The 22,114-nt window shown below is 41.6% G+C and overlaps 2 protein-coding genes across 8 annotated transcripts in view; one reads left to right on the top strand and one right to left on the bottom strand.

The window, feature by feature from the left end:
* The window catches only part of LOC123020695 (protein adenylyltransferase SelO-like), a 33,508-nt gene extending 20,756 nt beyond the window's left edge, over positions 1–12,752 (bottom strand). The window contains exons 1-7 of one of the 7 annotated variants that reach the window (XR_006414187.1): positions 12,571–12,752; positions 10,010–10,260; positions 8,776–8,894; positions 7,493–7,621; positions 6,241–6,305; positions 5,500–5,556; positions 3,260–3,358 (exon numbers count right to left, since the gene is read on the bottom strand). Coding sequence is in view for 5 of the 7 variants with exons in the window: in XM_044424758.1 (XP_044280693.1) it covers positions 3,260–3,358; positions 5,500–5,556; positions 6,241–6,305; positions 7,493–7,621; positions 8,776–8,894; positions 10,010–10,226 (686 nt within the window). In the remaining 2 variants the exon portion in view is untranslated. Of the gene's footprint in view, positions 1–3,259; positions 3,359–5,499; positions 5,557–6,240; positions 6,306–7,492; positions 7,622–8,775; positions 8,895–9,237; positions 9,281–10,009; positions 10,261–12,570 lie in introns of those variants that run through there. The other 6 variants (XR_006414188.1, XM_044424758.1, XM_044424759.1 and 3 more) reach the window with 6 other exon arrangements.
* Positions 1–22,114, top strand: part of PDSS1 (decaprenyl diphosphate synthase subunit 1) — a 33,223-nt gene that overhangs the window by 3,120 nt on the left and 7,989 nt on the right. Inside the window, exon 3 of the mRNA XM_044424770.1 lies at positions 585–591. The gene's annotated coding sequence lies outside the window, so the exon portion shown is untranslated. The remainder of the gene's footprint in view (positions 1–584; positions 592–22,114) is intronic.

Here is a 22,114-nt window from a genome sequence, read left to right as displayed (position 1 = left end):
AAAACACCATGGGACTGGTGAAACATTTCTTTGTAGAGAGCAAAGTCTTAACAGAAAAATCCTTAAAACTCCCTTGGGGAAAATACCAACATGTTTTTTTCTTGTTTGTTTAGTAGAGTAAGAATATCTGATCTACTGAAACCCTACTCAGGCATGAAGAACAGGAAAAAATAATTCTATAAAATCAATTATTCATGCACTGATTATTTCAAAACTGTACTGTAAGAGGGACAGTGTGGCACAGAGGTTACAGTGTTGGACTGGGACTCGGATGATCCATGCTCTACTCTCCACTCTGTCATGGAGCTCATTAGGTAACTTTGGGCCAGCCATGGACCGACAGGGTTGCAAGGATAAAACGGAAAAGAGGAAAACCTTGTAAACTGCCTTGGTACCTTGCAAGAGGAAGAAAGGTGAGGTATAAATATAATATTATAACAAAAATAATAATATGCTGTAAGTTGGCTTTGAATATGACCTTGAAATTCCAGCTGGTTTAGAACATGGTCTTTTCTATCCCTGTCAAGGCTAGACAGTCGGATCATAGTCACCAACCTCGTACCATTGCACTGGTTGCCAATTAGGTTCTGGGTCCAGTTCAAAGTGGTAGTTTTGAACTCTACTAACTTTCTGTACAGTATTTCAAAATGAAAGTCTTTAAACTGGAACATGCCAGATAAAAAATAATGTTCTCTTCTAGCATCACTCTGTGACTAGAGCTTTCTGTTAGAAAGTGAAGCATACAGAGTGAATGGAATAGACCCATCTGCATGCTATTCTTAGATAAATTATATGTGCTTTCTTCTTATATGTGCTTGCCAAGACTCAGCAAGACCTTCGTGAATGTACTGTAACAATACAGATACAAAAGCTTCCCATCAGGAACAATTAAGCTATCAGCTGGAGTTCTTTCAGTTAAGTATTTATAAAAAGAAGCTGGAAAGATTTCTAGTGTACTGTACTGCATATGTGGCCATGTCAACCCAGCAAGGGATTCAAAACAGTATGTCAGATACAGAAGCCAAAAAATCACCTTTGGTATACAAAGTTCCAAGCTCAGTCTTTGCAATGAACAAGATGTCACAGCAAGGGGAGTCATAACACTGCTATAAATTTTCATGTATGTGTAGACAGTCCTATGGATTTTGTTATCAGCTGAAGATCCTAGGAGACCTTTTGTGGAAGCAACTGAGCAGACTTTCCAATAAGTCACTTCTAAAGGGTGTATTAAAATAACAAATGTTGCTTTTCCAACTAATGTTGGAGGTATAATATCTGGCCAACACCAAAATCTGTATAAACAGGCAGAAAGGACTCTTTGCACAATCATACCCAGAATGCCCACATTACATTTCAGCCATTCAGCAAGCACACGTTTACTTCTTAGCAATACTAGCAAGGTTTTTCATAAAGATCTAACAAGTGTAAGTGTATGTGTAATAGCGGAGTTACAGGAAAACAGCTTGGTGGTTTGTTCTCCTTATTTCCCCCATTCCTTTAAATGATATTACGTTCACAAAAAACGGATGTATAGCAGTTCACCAGAAATTCCATACAATACCTGGCAGGAGACCACAATGCTCATACAATACATTTCATATGTATAAGAACAGAAAGGGAGATGTATTGGATTTCCCAGGTCAGTGTACAGTGCTTTGACTTGTGGGATATTCCCAGGGCAAAAATGCTGCCTTTAGGGAAGGCGTAGAAATCATACATTTCAAATTAATATAAGTGCACTCTTCTTTCACTTTAAAAAACACTCCCCCATCCCCAAGATTGTGGGGAATGATTCCTAATGCAGTATCATGTTTTCTGTTGCTGTACTGTATCAGGGAGTATGCATGGCAAGACAGCACATTATGGGTCAATTTATCTTAGAAGAGTTGCAGTGCATGCAAGCCACCATTTTGAACGTGTGAGTTCTAACTGGGTGTTGCCATGGCCTATCATTTCATGAGAGTCTGGACTGCAGGGTTAAACAGGATTATATGATCCTGGTCAGGGCTTGCACAGTCATAATGGCAGCTGGTATTTGCCACAGTTAATTGTCAGTAAGTTAACTATCATCTCATAGGAACCAAGTCACTATGTGCCTCAAAAAGCAAAACCTTACATGGTACAACAGTGAAGGATATTGCTGAGCAGGCCATTAAGACTGGTGATAGGTAGGCAGACGGGAAGAGGATGAACCATAATTTTCAAGAAGAAAGAGAAACCTGTTCTCCAGCATAATCGATACACTCTCCAAGTTTGGCATAATAAAAAGTTGTAAATTTACAAAGAGTTTGATTTGCAGTGCCCACCTCTGATCTTAGCTTATAAGCAAAGTCCTTGGGATGGGCAGATAAGGCAACAGAGAAGTAGGGGGAAAATCACTGGTAGAGTTTGGAATCAGTAGGGAATTCAGGCACTGTGGAAATTTAGTACCAAAGTAATGAGCCATATTCTAGGAAAGACTTCAGCTATCTATGTGCCCCAGGTGTGAATCTCCATTTGCAATCAGAACTGCAAGTTAGTTTGGAAAATATATGCACCTGTGTTTTCTTAGGTAACCGGAACACAGAAGCAAAGAAGAAATGCTTTTGTAGGGGAAAATAAGTGAGCAGAAGGAGATGCTTAATTCTTCCTGTGCCCACTAATTAATCCTGGCAAATCTCAATTCCCACTAACTGCCACCCAAAGGGCATTTTACCCCAAGCATGTTTCTTTCTAGCTGCAAAATCTAGCTGGGAGAAGCATGGGCTAAAGCAATTACTCAGGGAATAACTTTTGCAGAGGAGAACTGGCAGGATTAAACCCTTCCCTTCCATCTTCTCTGCAATTGCATCTACTTATTTAACAAGTTATTATTTAACAAGCCTGTTAGCATTACAAAACAAACACAGACTTAGGGTTGCCTTATAGCATAACATACGGTCTTAACAGTTTTAACACAAATACAATGGGTAGCAACCTATTGGGTGTTCATGGCACTCACTGTTTGTGCAATGGGGCCATTGTATGTCTAAGTTTCTGATAGTATCTGTTTATTTTCAGAAATGTAAAAGTTTCATTGTGTAAGTGGTAGGTCCTGTGAAGGCGGTGGAACCGGCAGAGATAGACCTGTCCCAGTGCATACTGCACACCGATAGGGACTACCCCAAAAAAGTTAGCAAGAACCAACTGAAGAAGTGCTTTTGTATCTTTCTCCTATTGGCCTTGGTTGAATTAAGTAAGAATAAGATATACATTGACCTATGAAAAAATGATAAATTACCTAGCTGCTCTGCTTGTAGGAATCCCCAGATAATGCATGGCTTCGCTTCCCAAGAATTCTCGAACAGAAGAGTGAAGCACAGCTCTGCCATCCCCATTTCTAAGGAAAAGAAAGCAAGAATCCAAACATAATTAGTAAAATAAAAAAAAATACTAAACTGCTGTCTGGATTAATAGGAATTTATGGTATAGGAATCTGAACTTTGCAAATCCCTATATGAAATCACATACCCATGGATTTCACACTTCTCTGAATGTTGCAGTGCAGCCCTCAAATTTCAACTAATCAGAATCTAAATTTAATATTTTGCCAGAAAGCACATTAAAAAATACATACTTCAAAAATGCAGAAACTGAATGGAATTATGGGTAACCACATGCCAAAGTGACATGAACCAGAATCATACTGGTTTGCCCATACTTATTCTGATGCATGGACTGGCATTACAATAACTGAGAGGTCCTTATTTGCCAGGAATTAGCCTACAGGCCACAGGCAGCAACCCAGAGTTCCCTGTCCAAGCTACATAAAAGCTTGTTTGCGCTAAGCTCCATTCAATGATGTTTCTACAGATACCACTGTGATCAAAAATAAGAGAGTATTTGAAGGTTGTTGAACTTTAAATACCTTACATAGAACTGAGGTGTACATTTTGCTGACATGAGAATTGCTGCGTGGGGCTTACTCCTGAGTAAACCTGCTTAGAATTGAGCTGTGCTTTCACAAGCATGACTTGCTCAGAGTTGGTCTGTGTTTTGAAGTCCACAAAGCTGTTGCATGTTTCTGAATAGGCATGCATAAAACTGAATTGTTTTGCATGCTTCCAGGAAAATTAATAAGTGTTACACCTTTTGTCCTTGGCCCTGTAGTCCCACCGCTGATGTAATACCACCCCAGTTTTCACTGGCAATGTGGAACCAAACAACTGAAAAGTCCAGGCTACTCCAAGATGAATCCATTAATGCACAAGACAGTGTGCTACACCCAAAGAACATGATCTACCACGCATGTTTGCAGAGCAGATAGCATGCTAGTTCTGTTGCAGTGGAATCCTACCCATGTCCAGGGTGAAAGTCTTGCAACTCATAGCATGAGCCAGCTAGCATGACTGGGGCACAATGGGAATTGTAGGATCTTTTTTCTGGCTACACATGTGAGGGAGTCATCCCTGTTTTTTCACTGAAGACAGATTTCTCTGTGTGTATACATCTATTTGAGTTTATTTGAGTATTTTTTTAAATTGCTTGTTTAGCAGCAGAAAAGTGGATCTCAGGAAAACCTGAAATGCTAAACGAGTTTATCAGGTATACCAACCTTTATCAATTACTGTTTAATTTAGACATGGTAGACTTTTTCCCCCTAGAAAGACATATTTGGAAGCCTTTCCTCTTGAATATGCACTATATTAAACCAGCAAATTAAATATTTCAACAGAGCATTGTTTCTATTAGAAAACAGCAGTTTTGGTTTTTAAATTGCTGAGCAAACTTATTATTCAGAAAAGCATTTTCTGAGATCAAATATTTGTTTGGAGTTTTTATATGCCGTCCCAGTCGCATAGGCCTCGGGACGGCTTCCGACATAATAAACAATTGTACATATAAAATATAAAATATAAAATCTGGATTCACCCTGGCTATAAAAATTAAAACCAATAAATATTAACAATTATTAAAATATTGTTTGAATAAAAAGGTCTTGGCCTGGCGCTGAAAAACAAATGATGACGGCGTCAGGCAGATATTATGTGATCTCCTTAGAGTTCTATACCATAAAGGAATAACTTGGCTTCTAACATTTTTAAAACTGAAAGAACCCACATACTTAGTCCAAACATTCAGGACTCCTACAGTTCATCTGTCAGAATAATAGCTTTAGCATTTTTTCTGACTCCAAATTCAAGACATTAAGGTTTTTCCTCCCAGAAATTACTGGCCAAGGTATATTCTTTCCAGCTATGGTAGTTAATAACCATTGGCAGACCTACCATCCAATGGCATATCAAGTCCTTTTAAACAGGCTGTCAAAACACGTGGTAAAATTCCATAAACTCTTATGACTCAAGCAAATGAGTGCTATATGTTACAGTGGAAAGGAAACTCAGCTGGCTCACACAAATTTTTCTGTGAGCTGAGCCTAGATTTCTGAATGGAATGACTCATTACAGGTTTAGATGTGTTATGGAAGCTAATCTGAAAGCCATCAAGGATACGCAGTACTACACTGAACATGTAACAAACCTGGAGTACACTGTTCTTCCCGAACCTTTCAGCTGCAATTCCCATCTGTCACCAAACCTGCAAAAACAATATTAATATTAAGCATTTGAGCTAGGAAATTTTTTAGTTCTCAGTTAATCTTAAGTAAGCCATTCTTTTTTAGCCTTCAATCCAAATGTGCAATATTGAGAAAACAATATTCATCTTCCTTTTAAGTGTTGTTAGGATTACCAAAATAATCATTTTAGAAGTTTTATTAGTATCTTTACTATAGCTATTACTATATTTTCCTAGATATCAATGTTAACCACATATAATTAAGATTCCAAGGATCCTCAAAGTCTGTAGAACAGTCAGCACATTTGGGATTTTCAGGGTGCATTGTAAGCTGACATTGGGTAGGACTGTCAGTTCAGAAAATGATATGACAGTAATGACAAAATATTCATTTTCCAGAAGGCAGCTGTTAAGACTAAATGCAAAGTAACTTGTAACTTGCCCAATAATCTAGGTACAAAGCAGCAATGGGGCCAGAGCCTGCAAATGAAAATGTACTCTTTGGAACCAAAATAAAGATGGCATTGGAGAGAAGCATTTTATCATGTGCCATGCAAGCAAGCCTGCCAATTAAAAACAAATTTTAAGAAATGAAATTAAAAAAGGAAGGGCAGGAAGCCAGGAAAAGGTATCCATGCTGGACACTGAAGCTAAATCTGCCTATTTAAAGGGAAGTATGCAGTGCCTTTTAGTATAAAGCAGTACCTGTTCGTATAAATACCAATCAAATGGGCTCTTCCATCACCCAGCTGGCCTGCCCAGCTACCAAACTAACAAGAGAAAGAGAGAAAAAGGTACAAAATACTTAAACTCTTATTATTTTCAGTGAATTTAGACCTACAATTGTGTTCCTAGCCTTAGAAAAAACAAATTCAACATATTTTTCACAAGCCGATATACCAAACTTAGCCACAGTTCGGGGCAGCATTAAGCAAGTTATATTCCATTCCAGTAATGAAATATAGCAGTAACAGAGAATGAGTGATACAACTTACTTCCAGCCAATAAGCAGAGGGAGAGGAGCTGGACTCTTGCCCATAGGCAGTGGCAAGCTATAAAACTTGAATAAATTGCACACTTTGGCTACTGGAAACTCCTGTGTTGAGTTGCAGAGTTAACAGACTCTACTGGTGGTCTTCAAGCTTTTCTCTTGGAACCATAAGGGACATAAAATGGCTCTTTCTTAAAACAACAACAACAAATGCTGTATGTGTTAGGACTCAAATGAATGCACTGGAAAACCACCTTCCCTGATATGGGATAACATCACAGCCATGTCCAAAAGCAAGGATGGGGAACCGTTTTCTGCCCATGGGCCAAATTCCATTCTGGAGAAGATCTTGGTGGTTAAATGTGGTGTGTTCATATTTATTACAGTAGGTGATATATCATTGAAATGTGGATCTTTCAATGTACTGTTGAACCCTCACCCTTGATTGACTGGGCACATTGTGCTTGGGGTCAGGCCAGATACAGCTTTGGAGGAGATTAAATGGGAGGTGAAGTAAAAAAGGATAAAAAGCCTACTTTGGTCAAAAGAATTAAGGTTCTTCTTCTCTTTATTTCAACATCTGAATTATTTCCTAAGAGTCATGTCATGCTTTGCATGCCTGACAGCTGAAACCCTGGAGTTCACTTCTGAGCAGACATAATACTTCTCTCTATATATGTAACTCTAAATTACATCATCTCAATTATTAGCAACCTGTAAGATGTGCAATGCATGTAAAAGATGGAAAGGAATTGTGTGTCCAATGTGGCACCACAGAAGAAATGGTATTTTACTGGAATGCACTGGTAACAAATGGTATATCACACTGCTGTACCGTATCAGTCAAACTTTTTAAAAAATGTGGACAGATGCCAACCTTACCCCCTTTCTTCTAAATTTTCAAACAAAAAGTGTGTTGGATATGTATCTTTGTACTCCTCATGTGGGGGAAGAGGTTTCATTTACCTGATGGCCACCATATCTGTGGGCAAGGGGCAGAGACCCCAAGATAATTTTTGCCCCACTGACAAGCTGTAGAAAGTCATCTGAGCCTGAGACAGATATGTCTAGATCCAACAAGTCTTCCAGGACTTCCTAAAGGGGGATAACAGAGAAATTACCAAGAGTCTTAGAGCTGCAAAATTGGAAATTAAAATGCTGCTTATATCCATGAATTTTCACTGACTGTATGGGCACTACAGGGCAAGGGATATGTGAGGTTTTCTGACTATTCCTGCTCTCTTCCCTCACAAGGCACATACTCTTTTTTTTTTTTAATATGAGCTGTCCAGAGACTCAGAGTGATTGGATGGCCTAAAAATACCCCAAATAAATAAATAAAATAAACCAAATCATCTGAATTTTTTTATTGTTTCGGGAGACTTGTAACAGCTGTTTGGAACCACCCCTATTTGTCCTCTGCCCTGCCTACACACACATACGTACTCAGTTCTGGAGTCAATGTTGGTTCAAGCTATACCTGTCCAGACATTTTCACTAGCCAATTTTGAAATCTGCTTCTAACCATGGTATAGCAGATTGGTTTGATGTTAATCATCACTGGTGAAAACACCAGAGGCAATGTAATACTAATCAGACTTGTTTCCAAATCTGAAAGGACTGGGAACACTATTGGAATGATCTAGGAGGAAAGGAGGACACAGAAACACAAAATTACCCCAGTACTGTAGTATCTCTAGTCCAAATACTTGCTCTGTACTAGGTTTAGACATGGGTGACTAAGGCTCAGATCTGACATCTGTTCATTGGCCTTGGGTTACAGTTCTGAAATTGGAAGGGGTCAGTGGTGGGAAAATGTTGAGAGAGGATAAAGGCAGGAAAAGGTGGAGTTCAAAGGTTTTATCAGTGCAGAGGATATGCCCAGTATGCTAAAGGTCTTAAACCAAAGGTCTCCAATTCAATCCTTGGTATCTCCAAATAGGGCATGGAAATGATTTATCTGAAATCTTGAGGAACCAATACCAGTCAGTGAACTAACCAGTACATAATTAGAGGGAAGCATTATGCCTGCAGCAAGCCATTATGAAAACTGGAAGGAAAAATCCACCCGTGCAGAGGTGGTGGCACCATTAGGGATCTTTTCAAACGTTGTGGTAGAGCTAGCACAAATGCCCGGAAGGAGTGGAATGATGAGTAGAGACATTCAGTGATCATAGATTACTTTTTAAAAAGAAGCTTACATAAAGCAGCAACACTGTATCAGTTCTAAATAAAGAAAAGAGCCTAACCTCAGAAACAGCTACAAGTAGAACTCTGGATTTAAACGGTGTAGGGTAAGCCACTGAAAAAATGACATCTGGCACTTCATGAACATAATTATCTTGATTGTGATCAATGGGAAATGTAGCTAAAGGAAACAAATACATTCTTTTCATACACTCCAAACAGTTAGTCATAATAGTGTTTTACAGCAAAAATAACAGAATCCTGTTTGTCAACTCCAGCATCCCCATTTATTAGGACCAATCAAAATCTCACAAAATAATTTGCAAGTGTTCGGGTTTTGCGTAATTCATAAACTAGGCACCACAGGCAGCAGGGAATTGAAAAGGGTGGGTGGGAATTTCACAAAAGGACCAAAATTAGACTAGATTTTGTGATTCTGAGGTCTGTATTTAGAGCCAGTCTCATGATGCAGAATGCAGGCTGAATTAATTGATATCAGCTAGGTACTGTAGGCATCCACTTACACATAAGGTTCTCGGGCAAAGACACAATGGCTGATCCTCATTTCTGAAAACATAAAGGATGGCCATTATGCAGATCCATCTCTTGCCTTCTCACTGCCTTCTTTAATTTCATCTGTATTATCTGCTCCTAATTTTATTTAGATTATATTATATATTTTAATATGATGATGATCGCCACTATGGTTTTTACTTTGATTTAACCATTGGATGCCAAATATGGAAAACAGGGTATAATTTTAAATGCATAGCCTCAATTAACTGTAAAAAGCAGTACTACTGGTCCCAATTCAGAATTAGTCATGCTTTGGAGCAGGTATATGCAAATCTGTTTCCCAAGCTGATCAGGATCAAGTGTCCCAGTCATTGAAGAAGCTAAGTTTCTGGCAGTAAACAGACATCTTCCTCAGAGCTGCTGCTCTTCCTGTTCCAGTGGAATCAGCAAATGAAAGGTATTTTGGTAGTACTACGCTGAGTGCATATGTCACAGAATTCAGGGAAGAGGAAGGCCCAACCACAAATGGCAGGATGGGAAGCCAAGCCATGCTTAATATGTATAAGTCTCACTGAAATCAATAGGACATGTTAGCTTGTCCTATCACCTTCAATAGTCATTATTTTATACTTTGTATAAATTGGAATTTTTATTTCATAACCATGAAAATTGTCCGTCCTTCTAAAGTACCCCTTAGCAGTGACTGCTTTCCATTTTAATGTATTTTATCTTGGCTGCAGACATCAACTTAGATTAATGTAAAACATATTGGAAAAATACCTGTAAATTTTTCTGTGGAAAGTCTCCACCCAGCAAAAGAAGATAATTTCCTTTTCCTTTCACAATATTCTTGATCCATGCTTGATTTGTTGATGTAATTGTGCACATGGTTAAAACTACCTGCAGCAGTTACTGAGTCCAGAAGATAGCATGCAGAATGACATACCAGCATGAACCCAGTGAACAACCATGATACTGCACAATACCTTGACATCATACGTTCTAGAACCTTTCTTAATGAAGACCCATGTCTATATGGAACCAAAAGCAAGAGATGAGAAGATCAGGATTATTTTGAATCATTCACATGTAATGCCTCCTTGCCTTCTTAGCTTTGCAAATAGATTGACAATACTTTCAGCCCTTGAAAATTATTACACAAAAATGCAATTTTGAAAATATGTTTTTAAAATATTTGTTTGTAAATCATATAGGGAATTAGCCACAAAATTCTGTACAAAATCTATCATAAAAGAATTGAAGATCTTGTAAGAACAGAGCCCATTGATGAGCAGATGTTACAAATCAATGTACTAGCACAATATCAATAGCACTAATACACAGGCACTTTTGGATGTTTTCTGGATGAAGGTGTGAGAAATGAAATGTTACTAAGTATTAAGAATGAAAAACAGGAATACGACAAGATCATTGAAGCATCTTAAGGCCAAAAGACCTGAGAATCAAAACATGTAAATGGTTGTTTTTAAGAGAAGCAGGGCATTTTACTTCAGAGTCCTGAGAAATGCCAGGAGGGGTAAAATTGAAGGACAGTAGTAAAACTGTCACCTTCAGTGGAGGAGAGCAGACAATGGATTACTTTATAATGGGTGGTAAAGAGTCTGAAGAGAGGCCTGTTCTCCTTATCCTCCCCATTTTTGATTAAAGGAGCAAATTGGCATCCAAGAAGACTTCTCAAGGCCATTTTGACTGTTTGAACTGCACATGCGTAATAGGTTCATAAATAGTAAATGACACACCTCTCATAGGTAATAGGTTTATTAGCATGAACATGGGTTGTATGTGCAAGGGGGGGTTCATATCAAGGGGTAGTATGTAGTAGACGAACGGAGAAGACCGTGCCCTCTGAGTAGCCCAGCCAATGGGGGAAAGGAGATAGGGCCTGCGAGCCAATGAAAGGGATAAAAGTGAATGTTGTGTGTGTGAACGGCAGGCTACCTGTGTGGTGGGTGCCCGCTCTTGCAAGAACAAATTAAACTTTTCTGCTTGGTACTTTGCCTCCCGTATCATCATTGCTTGGATTCTATTGGATATATTTTTCTATATCTTACACAGGTTACTGGTGATAGTATTTCGTTTATACACAGGCACACACATTTTTTTCTTGTAGCATTTTGAATTATATTATGCCTTGATTGCATTGGTTCATGAGAAAAGGAATTCCAAAATCTCTGAATAAATAGCTTTATTAACACCAACCAAAATGCACAAAAGCTTGCATTCTTTTTTAACATTTTAACTAGTCTTAATTTTATTTATTACATTTATATTTACAGCTGTAGCTGTCTGGGTGGTTCCTAGTAAAGGTATTACTCAACTGTGGTTTTTATAATGAGCCTGTAAGTTTTATTTTAAACTCCTACAGTTAGCAATCGAAGTGATTGTGTGTAAAAAAAAAGAAAAGAAAAGAAAGAAAAATTAAGCATGGGAGAAGTATAGAAATATGCAATCATTATTCAAAATATTGCCTATTTTAATAGGCCAGTTATTTATTGCAAATGACCCAATTCAACATTTAAGCATGGTGTTCCAGTTTTTAAAAATCCATGTTGATATTTGCTTTATTTTATAAAAACTAAGATATTAATTTTAAATCTGTTTTAAGCTTTACATTTTAGGAAAATTTTGAGTTTACAATGTGAAAAATAGTATTTAGGGAAATCAGTTTGCATGAGATATGACATAATAAACAATGCTCGATACAAATACTTTTCATTCTTCAATGCACTAGATGAAAGCAATAGAAGTTATTGATTTTCAAAAGAGGGAAACAAGCTCAATTTGCCAAGATTTACATTTGTGATTTTGAAAGTATCTTCTTATTGCAGGAGTGTATTATGATTTTTCCTTGGTGAGGGAAATTCATTTTTCACACACGCAGCGTGATATCCGGCATTCAAGCGTCCTATTATTTAAGGCTGCAATCTTATAGTATTTAACGGAAAATAAGCTTAGGACTTCGGAGTAGGCACTTATAGGACTTAAGAATACTGAATATTCTTCAGTTAAGTAATTTATATAGCTCTCCTAATGGAATCCCTATTGAAACAGGTTTCAAAACTCGTCAAAGAAATGTTTCACGTCGGTTGTAGTCTTCCTGCCTACCATAAATTATACTCAAATAATTTTGTCTTCTCCTTCCTTCCTGCTCTTTTTGGCCAGGAAGAATGCATATGCCTTTTTGCATGCGACGCAGAAATTCAACGGGTAAAGCTCTCCCTCACATACAAGTGCTGAGGGGGGTCTCACCTGCAGAAGTTGTGCCTGCAAGAGCCTTTCTGAAAACTGCACGTAAATTGCAATCCCAAACACCTTCATACCTGATTCCCCGGGGAAGTGCGGGAGGGCGGCGGGGCCCTCCGCCTCGCTCACCGGCGCTGGACTCCCTCTCCCACCGCTAACAGGCAGCGCAGAGGCGGCACCTCGCGCCCCGCCCTGCCGTCACCTCAAGACCCTCCTTGGCCTCCGCGCAGGAGAGCGGGTAGGCGGCGTTGGCACCAGGCGGCCCTCTTGCACGCGTAGCCTCCGGGGCTTCCGCGTCCGGGTCGTCAGCGCGGCTGCGGCAGCGAGGCCGGCCTAGCGGCACAGGCAGCTCGCGTCGGCGGCCCGGCCAGGCCCTGCTCGGCTCGGCGGACGCGGCCATGGCGCTCTGGTGGTGGCACCGCTGCTGCTGCTCGTGCGCCGTCTCTGCCCGGTCGGCCGGGCTCTCCGGCCCTGTGCGGAGTTTGGGATCGGCCGGCGGCGGCGGCAGGCCGTTGGCTGAGGGACTAGTCGCGCCTGTGAAGAGGGTGGCGGTGAGTGAGCCCGGGCGAATGGAGGTGACGGGAATGAATGGGCGCCGCCGTGATTTCCCGGGACGGGAAGCGGCAGCGCGTCGAGTGGAAGAGTCTGGGGTGCCCGGGGCAGACGGGCGGAGGAGGAAGAGGGCAGCGAACCTCTGGGGAGAGGCGCGACTTTTGGAGGCTGCCTTGCTCCAAAATTAGCCATCATATGTAAAATGGGAAAGGGTAAAGCGGATTATCACTGTGCGCGTCTTTGCGCGGAAAGGCTGAAAAGTGTGGGGGCTTTTCTCACAGTTGCACCCTGCTTCAGGAGCTCAAGGCAGACGATGTACACGCATCATCTAGCTTTGCTAGTTCTCACAGAACGTTAGGCGGAAACATCGTGGCCGGCCCAAGGTCACCCATTGAATGGGATTTTGAACTTGGGTCTTCCTGTTTCTGGCTCAACAGCCAGTATGGGAGGAGCGTGGAGAAAGGGTAGAGACAGACTTAACTTCCTTAATCTTATTGAGAGAAAGTTGGGAAGCCCCTCATAAAATGATGGGCTCTAGATACAAGTGGAGAAAAGGGTATATTTCTTCACTTGCGGGATTTGCTGCAAAAAGACTTTCGATTTAGTCATACTTAAACATATTTAAATCTCTGGAAGTTAAATTAGAGAGTGTAGTCCTATCAAGACGATTCTCGCCTTCCCACTCCTTCCAGTCTGCTTCTAGCAACTGCATGTCAGAGGCTGGAAAGTAGGATGCTGGAACAGCTTCAAGACCCGTTGAATTCTAGTTACCTCCGTCTGTCCCCCTCTCTGCAAAATGCCTGATTTTTGGAAAGCAGCTGGTGAGGCTCTTTCATGGTGGCTGCAAAAAAATAGTAGAGGGAGATTGAGTTCCAGTTCCTAGTCCTGAGGTTGTAGACAGTGGTCCAGCCTTGGATCTGGGAATCCAAACTCATACAATGTGTAGGGGCCATAGAATCATTTCCTCTGAGATGTATGTAAGCCCATGGATTTCACTGTGCCTGTAATCTAATTATGGTTAAATCTGGCTCCAGTATAAACACATCGATGAAAGAACTATTCTATTATTTTAAAATAGAAATACATAAATAAGTGACCATTGGTATAATCACAGGATAAGCACTAATGCATCCAGTAAAAAAACTCAGTGTGCGGATAATCATGCGATCAAGATGTAATGTCTCCATTTCGCAAAATGATATTTATTGATTATATCTTTACTAGATGGACCTCTCTATTTGTCTAAGTCTGGATCTAGCCCACTGGCAAATCCATGGAAGGGATTGACATGTTCATGGAAGATAAATTGGTGCCTATTGTCATGCTGGTTAAATTGTGGTGTCGGATTGAGGATCTGGGATCTAGTCCCCACTTCAGCCAGTCACTCACTCTCAGCAACAATCCTGTGAGGATAAAATAGAGCTTTATGAGCTGCCTATGGCTTCTCACAAGAGCAAAAAGGGCAGGATAGAAAGGCCAAGTAGTAGCAGTAATAGTACCCCTGAATAGCATTTACCAGGGCAGGGGGCAGAGGAGAAATGTTGGGTCACCGATTACCTACATGCCTGTGGGGTTTCTTCTTATCAGCTTTGTGAATCAGCCTGCAAAAGTCACTGGCTTGAAAAAAAAAGGTTTAGTAGACTGTTGAGTGCATTTTATTTATTTATTTATTTATTTAAGATATTTATATGCCGTCCTGTCACAAAAGCCTCAGGACAGCTTACATAAAATATAACAAATTCCCAACCCACACTGGCTGCAGTTAGAAACATAGAAAAGACAACATTAAAATTTATTAAAATATTGCCGAAATAAAAAGGTCTTAACCTGGCACCGAAAAACAAATAACGACGGCGCCGGGCGGACCTCTCTGGCGAGCGCATTCCATAGGCGGGGCGCCACCGCAGAGAAAGCCCTCCTCCGGGTACTTTGCCTCCTAATGTCTTTCACGGAGGGTTCCCGGAGGAGGGCCTCTGCTGCCAACCTCAGGGGGCGGGAGGGCAAGTATGGGAGAAGGCGTTCCTTTAGGTATCCAGGTCCCAAGCCGTTGTACGCTGCCCTGTAGCCTGCAGATTAACAACCGCTGCCTCTCCCAAGGATGCACTTGCAGCCTTCCAGACCCAAGTGTGAATCCTTCCCTTAGTTCTCCCAAATAACCATGAAAGGCAAGGGTTGTATATACAGGCGGTAGATCTAACCTGGCCAAGCACCTTGTCTACTTTCTCAGGCCTCATGTAACTGCAGCTCATCCAACAAAACTAGACCAGACAGAGCTCTAGATGTCTCTATTGAAAGAACTGCATTAGCTGCAGAGTCCAGCTCACAATCAATCTGAGTGACTTTAACTTCAAAGTGCTGAGCAAACTGATCACAGCGAGCTGCTGAGGGTTCTGCAGTTTTTTCTGCTGGTCCAAGATATAAAAGGCCATGTACCACTCAGAAAATCTCAGCTGGAGAACACCGTGAAAACACAATGTTGGTGACAAAGAATCAGTGCTTTGCCATCTTCACTGCCACAGAATAGGCTCTAATGAGTGCTGGGCTGTGTCTGGTTGGACTCCTCACAAGTTCTCTCCATCCAAGTTGTAGCTGTGTCCCTTCTTGCTTCATTGCTCTCAGCTCAGATGTATACAACAGAGCTGACTGGGTTCTGCTCAAGGAGCGAGGACACTTGGGTGCACTTGTGTCAACCACCTGAGCCATCTTCGTATTCCACAGAATGACTTGCGCTTTGGCAAGAGCACCAACCATACCAGCCAGAAATCCCCCCAGAGCCCTCTGAAAACTATTCACAGGATCCATTGGTCTCTGGGGGAAGACCATCCTAATAGGTCCCACACCCTTGTGGAGGGGAAAAGGAGCCAAGATTCTAAACCTCAACAGGAAATGTTGCGACCACAACATTCTACTTCCAGATCATTATCTTCCTGTTCAATTGAGAAAACCAAGGGTTTGTCCTTTTTACATGGGTTGGGCCAGTAACATGTTGAGACAGCCCCATGGTTATCATGGCAGCCATGAAGTCCTGAGCCACCCTGGATAAGGCAGCCTCGATACAGAAATTCAGGTCCCTCAGAATCAGCATTCCTGGAGTGCTCAACATCAGGCCTGAGACCTGATGTTAGTTAGCTGTGCAGTGGGATGGGAGGTACACCAGCAGAATCCCTAACCTGTCTTGGGCACCCAACACATGATACAAACACTTAAGACTTGCATTCAAGTGAACAGGAAACCTAAAGAAGGAGAGCGAATCCTTATAGACAATGGGCACACCTCTGCCCAGTCCTCAAGGTGATTTTGGTGCTACACTGAGTATCTGTGGACACAACTGGGAGAGAACAACCCACCCATCTCCCACACCAGTCACAGTAATACAGGTCAGGTCAGCCTCTTCATCCATAATCAAATCAAGGAAGAGTGAGATCTTATTTTGGGCTGACCTGGTATTCATCAGCACCAGGCCTGAAGACAGACTGGTACAGCTGCCAGAATTGTCTGGCTGGGGGAAGAATCAGAAGAGGGAATAGCTGTCAAATAACTAACTCTTCTCCTTTGTTGGCCAGGTAATCCCCCCCATGCCATATCTCCCCTTACCCATAACCACAGCAATAGGGGCACCCCCATGCTTCCCAACCCCATGTCATGCTAAAAACCAGTTATTGCATCTGGGTTGTGGAGTTGTCCTCTTCAGTCTGCTGGCAAAAGTTTGAAGCTGAGTGGAAAATGCTCTTTGGCACCACCCTTTGGCACTTGCTCAAAGCCAACCAGACGCAGCCTAGAGCCCTAAGAGGCCTGCCTGTGTCCATGAGCTGCAGGTGGCACCTGTCACTCAACTGCTGTCTTCCGCTGTCCCGTGCCCCAGCTGCTGCCACCAGCCAGCCCCAGTCCACAATGTTGGGCAGTGCATGGGAGAGGAGTTCATGAGGGAAAGAAACAGAGGTCTTCCCCCTTGCATTTCCCACTGCCTTGCAGAACAGAGAAGAGAACTTCCCTCTCTTGGAAGTCCAGCTGGTTTATTTGCTGAGTGCAGAGGACTGAGTCCTCCCTTCTCTGCCTGGAATCCCTTACTGTACCAGTCTACCCAATCTGTGCAGGGCAGATGGTGCTTCAAGTGCTGAGGGATCATGCAGAAGAATTCTATTGACTGACTCCATTTTTCCTTGGAGGAGGTTTCCTGGCAGCCTAAGGGTTGCCATAACATTTTGCACCTTAGCCCAATAAAAGAGCCCTACATCACAGAAGGAAGAACATTCTCCAGATAGCTTAAAGGAAGGAATTGCAAAATTCACTTTACAGTTTTGTTTCATAACACCTGCCCCACAGGAGGAATTATACAAGAGTTTGGGAGGAATACAAACTGGCTTGAAGGAATAAAATGAAAATATCCTTCCTTCTGCTTTTCTTTTTTAAATAGTTAATTGCCCATGATGAGTGGCAATTGACTCCAAATGGCCAGAGAATATGAAGAGTTCGTTCTTTTTCTGCTGATGTACTATAGACAACTAACCTAGCTGTGGTATGGGAACACAAGCTGGTAATGTTTGCAGACTTATTTGTAAGCCTATATTAAATAGTTACATGAAAGGTAATTTTGCAATGAATAAAATACACTTCTGTTTCTTTTCCTTCTATGGGCAGACGTGCGGTTTTCTAGGGAGAAGTTCATCGCTGTCCTTACCCAAAATGCGTAGCATATTTTGGCGGTAAGTTGAAGACCTTGTACTCCACATATTTTTAAAGTGAGTTTCAGATAGCTTGGCCTAGAGATTTACCTAACATGGGTGCTACTGCATCCTATACAACTAACTATAAATTGGTAAATTAGCTTTAGAGCTATGCATTTTCCCCATGTCATACAACAGCTTCAGCAGCACTTGTCTTCTGTTTCAAATCACTTTAATTTTATTCCTAACTACTACTTATCTCAAAACATATTTGGACACATTCCACTGAGATGTTCTCTTCCTCAAGCCTGCCAGGATAGCAACCCACCTTGCCTACAAACATTCCAAAATTCCTTCCAGTGACTTTAGTCCTATTTTGATGCCTGAAGACTAGTGACTGTATTTTAAGACTGCTTGCATTACTAGAAAAACATTACTGACACGAGATCTTTTTTACATTTACAACAAAACTGGCATGTGGCACAATATGGCCTAAATGGCCCTCAGTATAGCTCCCTACCTCCTGTTCATATTATTAGAAACAAGTCTGATGAGAACTATCTTCTGCATTTGCAGCAAGGCTAGTATGTGGACAGCGTACTTTGCTCTGTCCGTCCTTCCTGGTCCTGTATTCCTTCAGATAGTATTCCAGTAATGTGTTTCCTCTTTTTAACAGCTGCAGGCAGGAACTGATTTGGTCTCACTGCAGCTGTCCCTTTAACCCCGACTGCCACCTGGATGCTGCAATCCAGCTGCAGAACCTTATCCTTTTAGGGGCAGCCATGAGCTACCCCCTCAAAGTGCCCTGAAGCACTTTGGAGGGCCTGCCAGTGGTTGCCCACAATTTTTTAATTATTTTTTTCCACCCACAAATGGATGTAAAAATATTTAGAGCTATCTTTGTTGCACAAAAAGGTCTCATTCACTGAAGTGCAACAGGGAAAGTTTAACTTGCAGCTGAGACAATGTGTTGAGAGGTGCTCACTATATATTGTCCCAAACAAAGCTATAAATTCATTCTCTCTCTCCCCTCTCACCCCTTGCTCTCAATTGCCAAGCTGTGGAAGATGGACATTGAAAGTAAAGGTATGAGGGGCTGCTTGTGGAAAAGGAGAAACAAACAACACCTGCATCCAGACTAGTTCCTTCTCTTTCTGTGTTTCGCTCTTTGTTATCCAAGGGAGGAAAATGTTCCCCCTTTGCCCTGACCCTCCTGGTTTTCGGGCAGGCCCCCCCCCACTTTTTTAAAGGGAAAAGGAGCTGAACTGACAAGCTGCATTACTTCTGAGTAAAAACACTTACACTCTTTTCCTCATGCCTTCCTATGATTCTGATTGTTTATTAGATCCTGAAAATCTTGGATGTTTCATTGTTGACTCCTGTTAATGGTGAGCTATATGAAAGCTTACAGGTAGTAAAAGTTTACCACATCTCTATAGTTACAGAAACCAAGAGGAACAGTGATTTGTAGCTTCATCAAACTGACATATAGACTGCGCTTTGGACCTCAATTCCGTTGAGATTCAAAACTGGAAAAGAGATGCAAGTTTTAAAATGCTAAAATGCAAAGCAGTTGCTTCTTTTAAGCATGTACAAAACCCTACAAAGATAGTGAAGCAAGTTTGAGGAACTGAGGCAAGTAGGGATGATGAAATACGAAGCTGACAAATGGAAAGCTAATAAATCCCTGGGCCCAAATGTTACATATCCTAGAGTTCTTAAAGAACTCGAATATGAAAATGCTGATCTAACAAAAAAGGTAGCATGACTTGAAGATTAGCCTTTGTAATGAAACACCTGGATGATGGCCAGTGTAGATGGCCACCCAATTATTTAATTAATTTAATGTAATTAATTTAATTTAATTTAAGTAATTAAGTAACATTAAGGTAATGCCAAGTTATGCCATGGAGTACCACAGGGTCCATTTTGTCCCCCTTGCTGTTCAACATTTACATGAAACCGCTGGGAGAGGTCATCAGGAGGTGTGGGCTGCGGAACCATCAGTACGCTGATGATACCCAGCTCTACCTCTCGTTTTCCACCAATCCAGGTGAGGCAGTGGCTGTACTGAACCGGTGCCTGGCCGAGGTAATGGGCTGGATGAGGGCCAATAAACTGAAGCTCAATCCAGACAAGACAGAGGTCCTGTTGGTTGGTGGTTCTGGCTTTGGAGAGGGTGAACTGAACCTTGTTCTGAATGGGGTTGCACTCCCTCTTAGGGACAAGGTTCGCAGCTTGGGAGTGCTCCTCGACCCGGAGCTTTCACTAGAAGCTCAGGTGACAGCAGTGGCGAGGAGCTTTGGCTGATCCACCAGCTGCACCCCTATCTGGAGTATGACTGCCTCGCGACAGTGACACATGCATTGGTGACTTCCCGTCTCGACTTCTGTAACGCGCTCTACGTGGGGCTACCCTTGAAGACGGTCCGGATACTTCAACTGGTTCAAAACAGAGCTGCCAGGCTGCTGACGGGGACTGGGCGTTGTGTTCACATGACTCCAGTTCTCCTTCAGCTTCACTGGCTTCCCACTGAAGTCCGGGCCCAATTCAAGGTGTTGGTGATGACCTATAAAGCCCTAAACGGCTTGGGTCCTGGTTACCTGAAGGAGCGCTTGCATCCATATATGCCCAGCCGCCCCTTGAGATCGGCGGGGGAGGCCCTTCTCCGGGAACCCTCCATGAAAGAAATTAGGAGGGTGGGTACTCGGAGGAGGGCTTTCTCTGCAGTGGCGCCTAAGTTATGGAACGCGCTCCCCAGGGAGGTCCGCCTGGCGCCGTCGTTATTTGTTTTTCGGCGCCAGGCAAAGACCTTTTTATTCAAGCGGCATTTTAACTGTTAACATTATTGGTTTTATTTGGCCAGGGCGGCTTATTTTATACTGTATTGCTGTATTTTAATTTAATATTTATATTTTTAATTTATATTATAATTATTTTAACTGATGATGTGAGCCGCCCCGAAGCTTCGGCGAATGGGGCGGCATAAAAATGTTTTAATAAATAAATAAATAAATAAATAAATAAATAAATAAATAAAGTAAAATAAAATTAGTAAACAGAAAGACAGGCCCTGCTGAAAAAAGATCAACAAAGATAAGTCATGGTTCAATAACCTTTTAGAGTTTTTTGAGAGTTTGCATAAATATGGACACGGGAGACATTGCTCCTTTGGATTACTAAAGGCCTTTTGATGAAGTCCCTCAGCAACAGCTTATGAGCAAGCTAGTGTTCATGGAATAAGAGGGGAGGTCCTCATATGGATCGCCCACTGGTTAAAGAACAGAAAGTGAAGATGGGAATGGTAACTTTCTTCTGAGGAAGGATATACTGGTGGGCCCTGTAGGAGACCACTGCTTTTCCAGCTTGCTCCCAATCAATCAAGATGAGCAATGAGTGGTGAGCTGGCCAAGTTTGCTGATGTCATGGACAGCAAAATTAGAAATCAAAATGGAAAATATGGTTCTGTGTAACCAAATTTAAAGTGATGCACAGTGAGGCAAAAAAATCACCAATTTCACATGCATGCTGGTTGGATCTGAGCTACTGATGACTGGAGGGATTCTTCCCTCCATTACTTCAAGCGCCTATGTGGAACCTGCTTTTTCACTGAGCAATCTCACTTACGGGTTTGTTAAAACTTATGCTGGTCTTAAATATTATAATTCAGAGTTCCACAAGCTGACCCTTTGCACTGTCATCAATTCTGTTAGACTACTTTAAACCCTTCAAGTAGCTGGAAGAAGAAACTTGTCAGATGGGCATGTGTGTTAGAGGTCAGGTGGACTATTAAGCAAGTAATTTATCAAAGGCATATTTTGTATGTAAGTGATTACTAGTATGTATTTTGGGGTTTCCAAAAGATTGCTTAGTGACAGTTCTTTAGGACTTAATATAGCATTGCTATGTCAAACCACTAAGAACAATTTTATATCAGGCCAAATCCCTAGACCTCCATCCCAACCAAATACCTTTACAACCAGGTCCATCTTTGGGGCACAGTCTTCTTCTGACACCTGTGGTCCCCCTCTTATGTTACTGGCTGTTTGGATCATTTATCTGGATTTGTATTGCCTGTTTGGATGAAAGCCTTCTGATACCAGCTTAGGGCAGCCTTCTGGCATAACACACTCCACTGCTCCCAACTCCTGATCTTTACCAGCCATTTATGATTATTCGCCAAAAAGGGAATAGTTTAATATTTAAGCCTTCATTTTCTGCTTAGCTTTCTTGTCCTTTAAAAAACCACATTCCAAGCAGCAGAGCTCCCTCTCTTTTTCTGATTAAATTCCTTAACTGCCAGCTATCATACCCCATACCTCAACTGTCATTTTCCAACTACCTGTAGTCAGAATGGAGTTGACCTGATTCAGGCACCATCTAACAATATTCATTCAGCAATTGC

This window comes from Varanus komodoensis, unplaced genomic scaffold (genome assembly GCF_004798865.1).
Source record: "Varanus komodoensis strain SLA01 unplaced genomic scaffold, ASM479886v1 scaffold15, whole genome shotgun sequence".
Lineage (NCBI taxonomy): Eukaryota > Metazoa > Chordata > Lepidosauria > Squamata > Varanidae > Varanus > Varanus komodoensis.
Note: the sequence above shows the minus strand (reverse complement) of the source record. Positions and strands in the feature narration are given on the sequence as shown.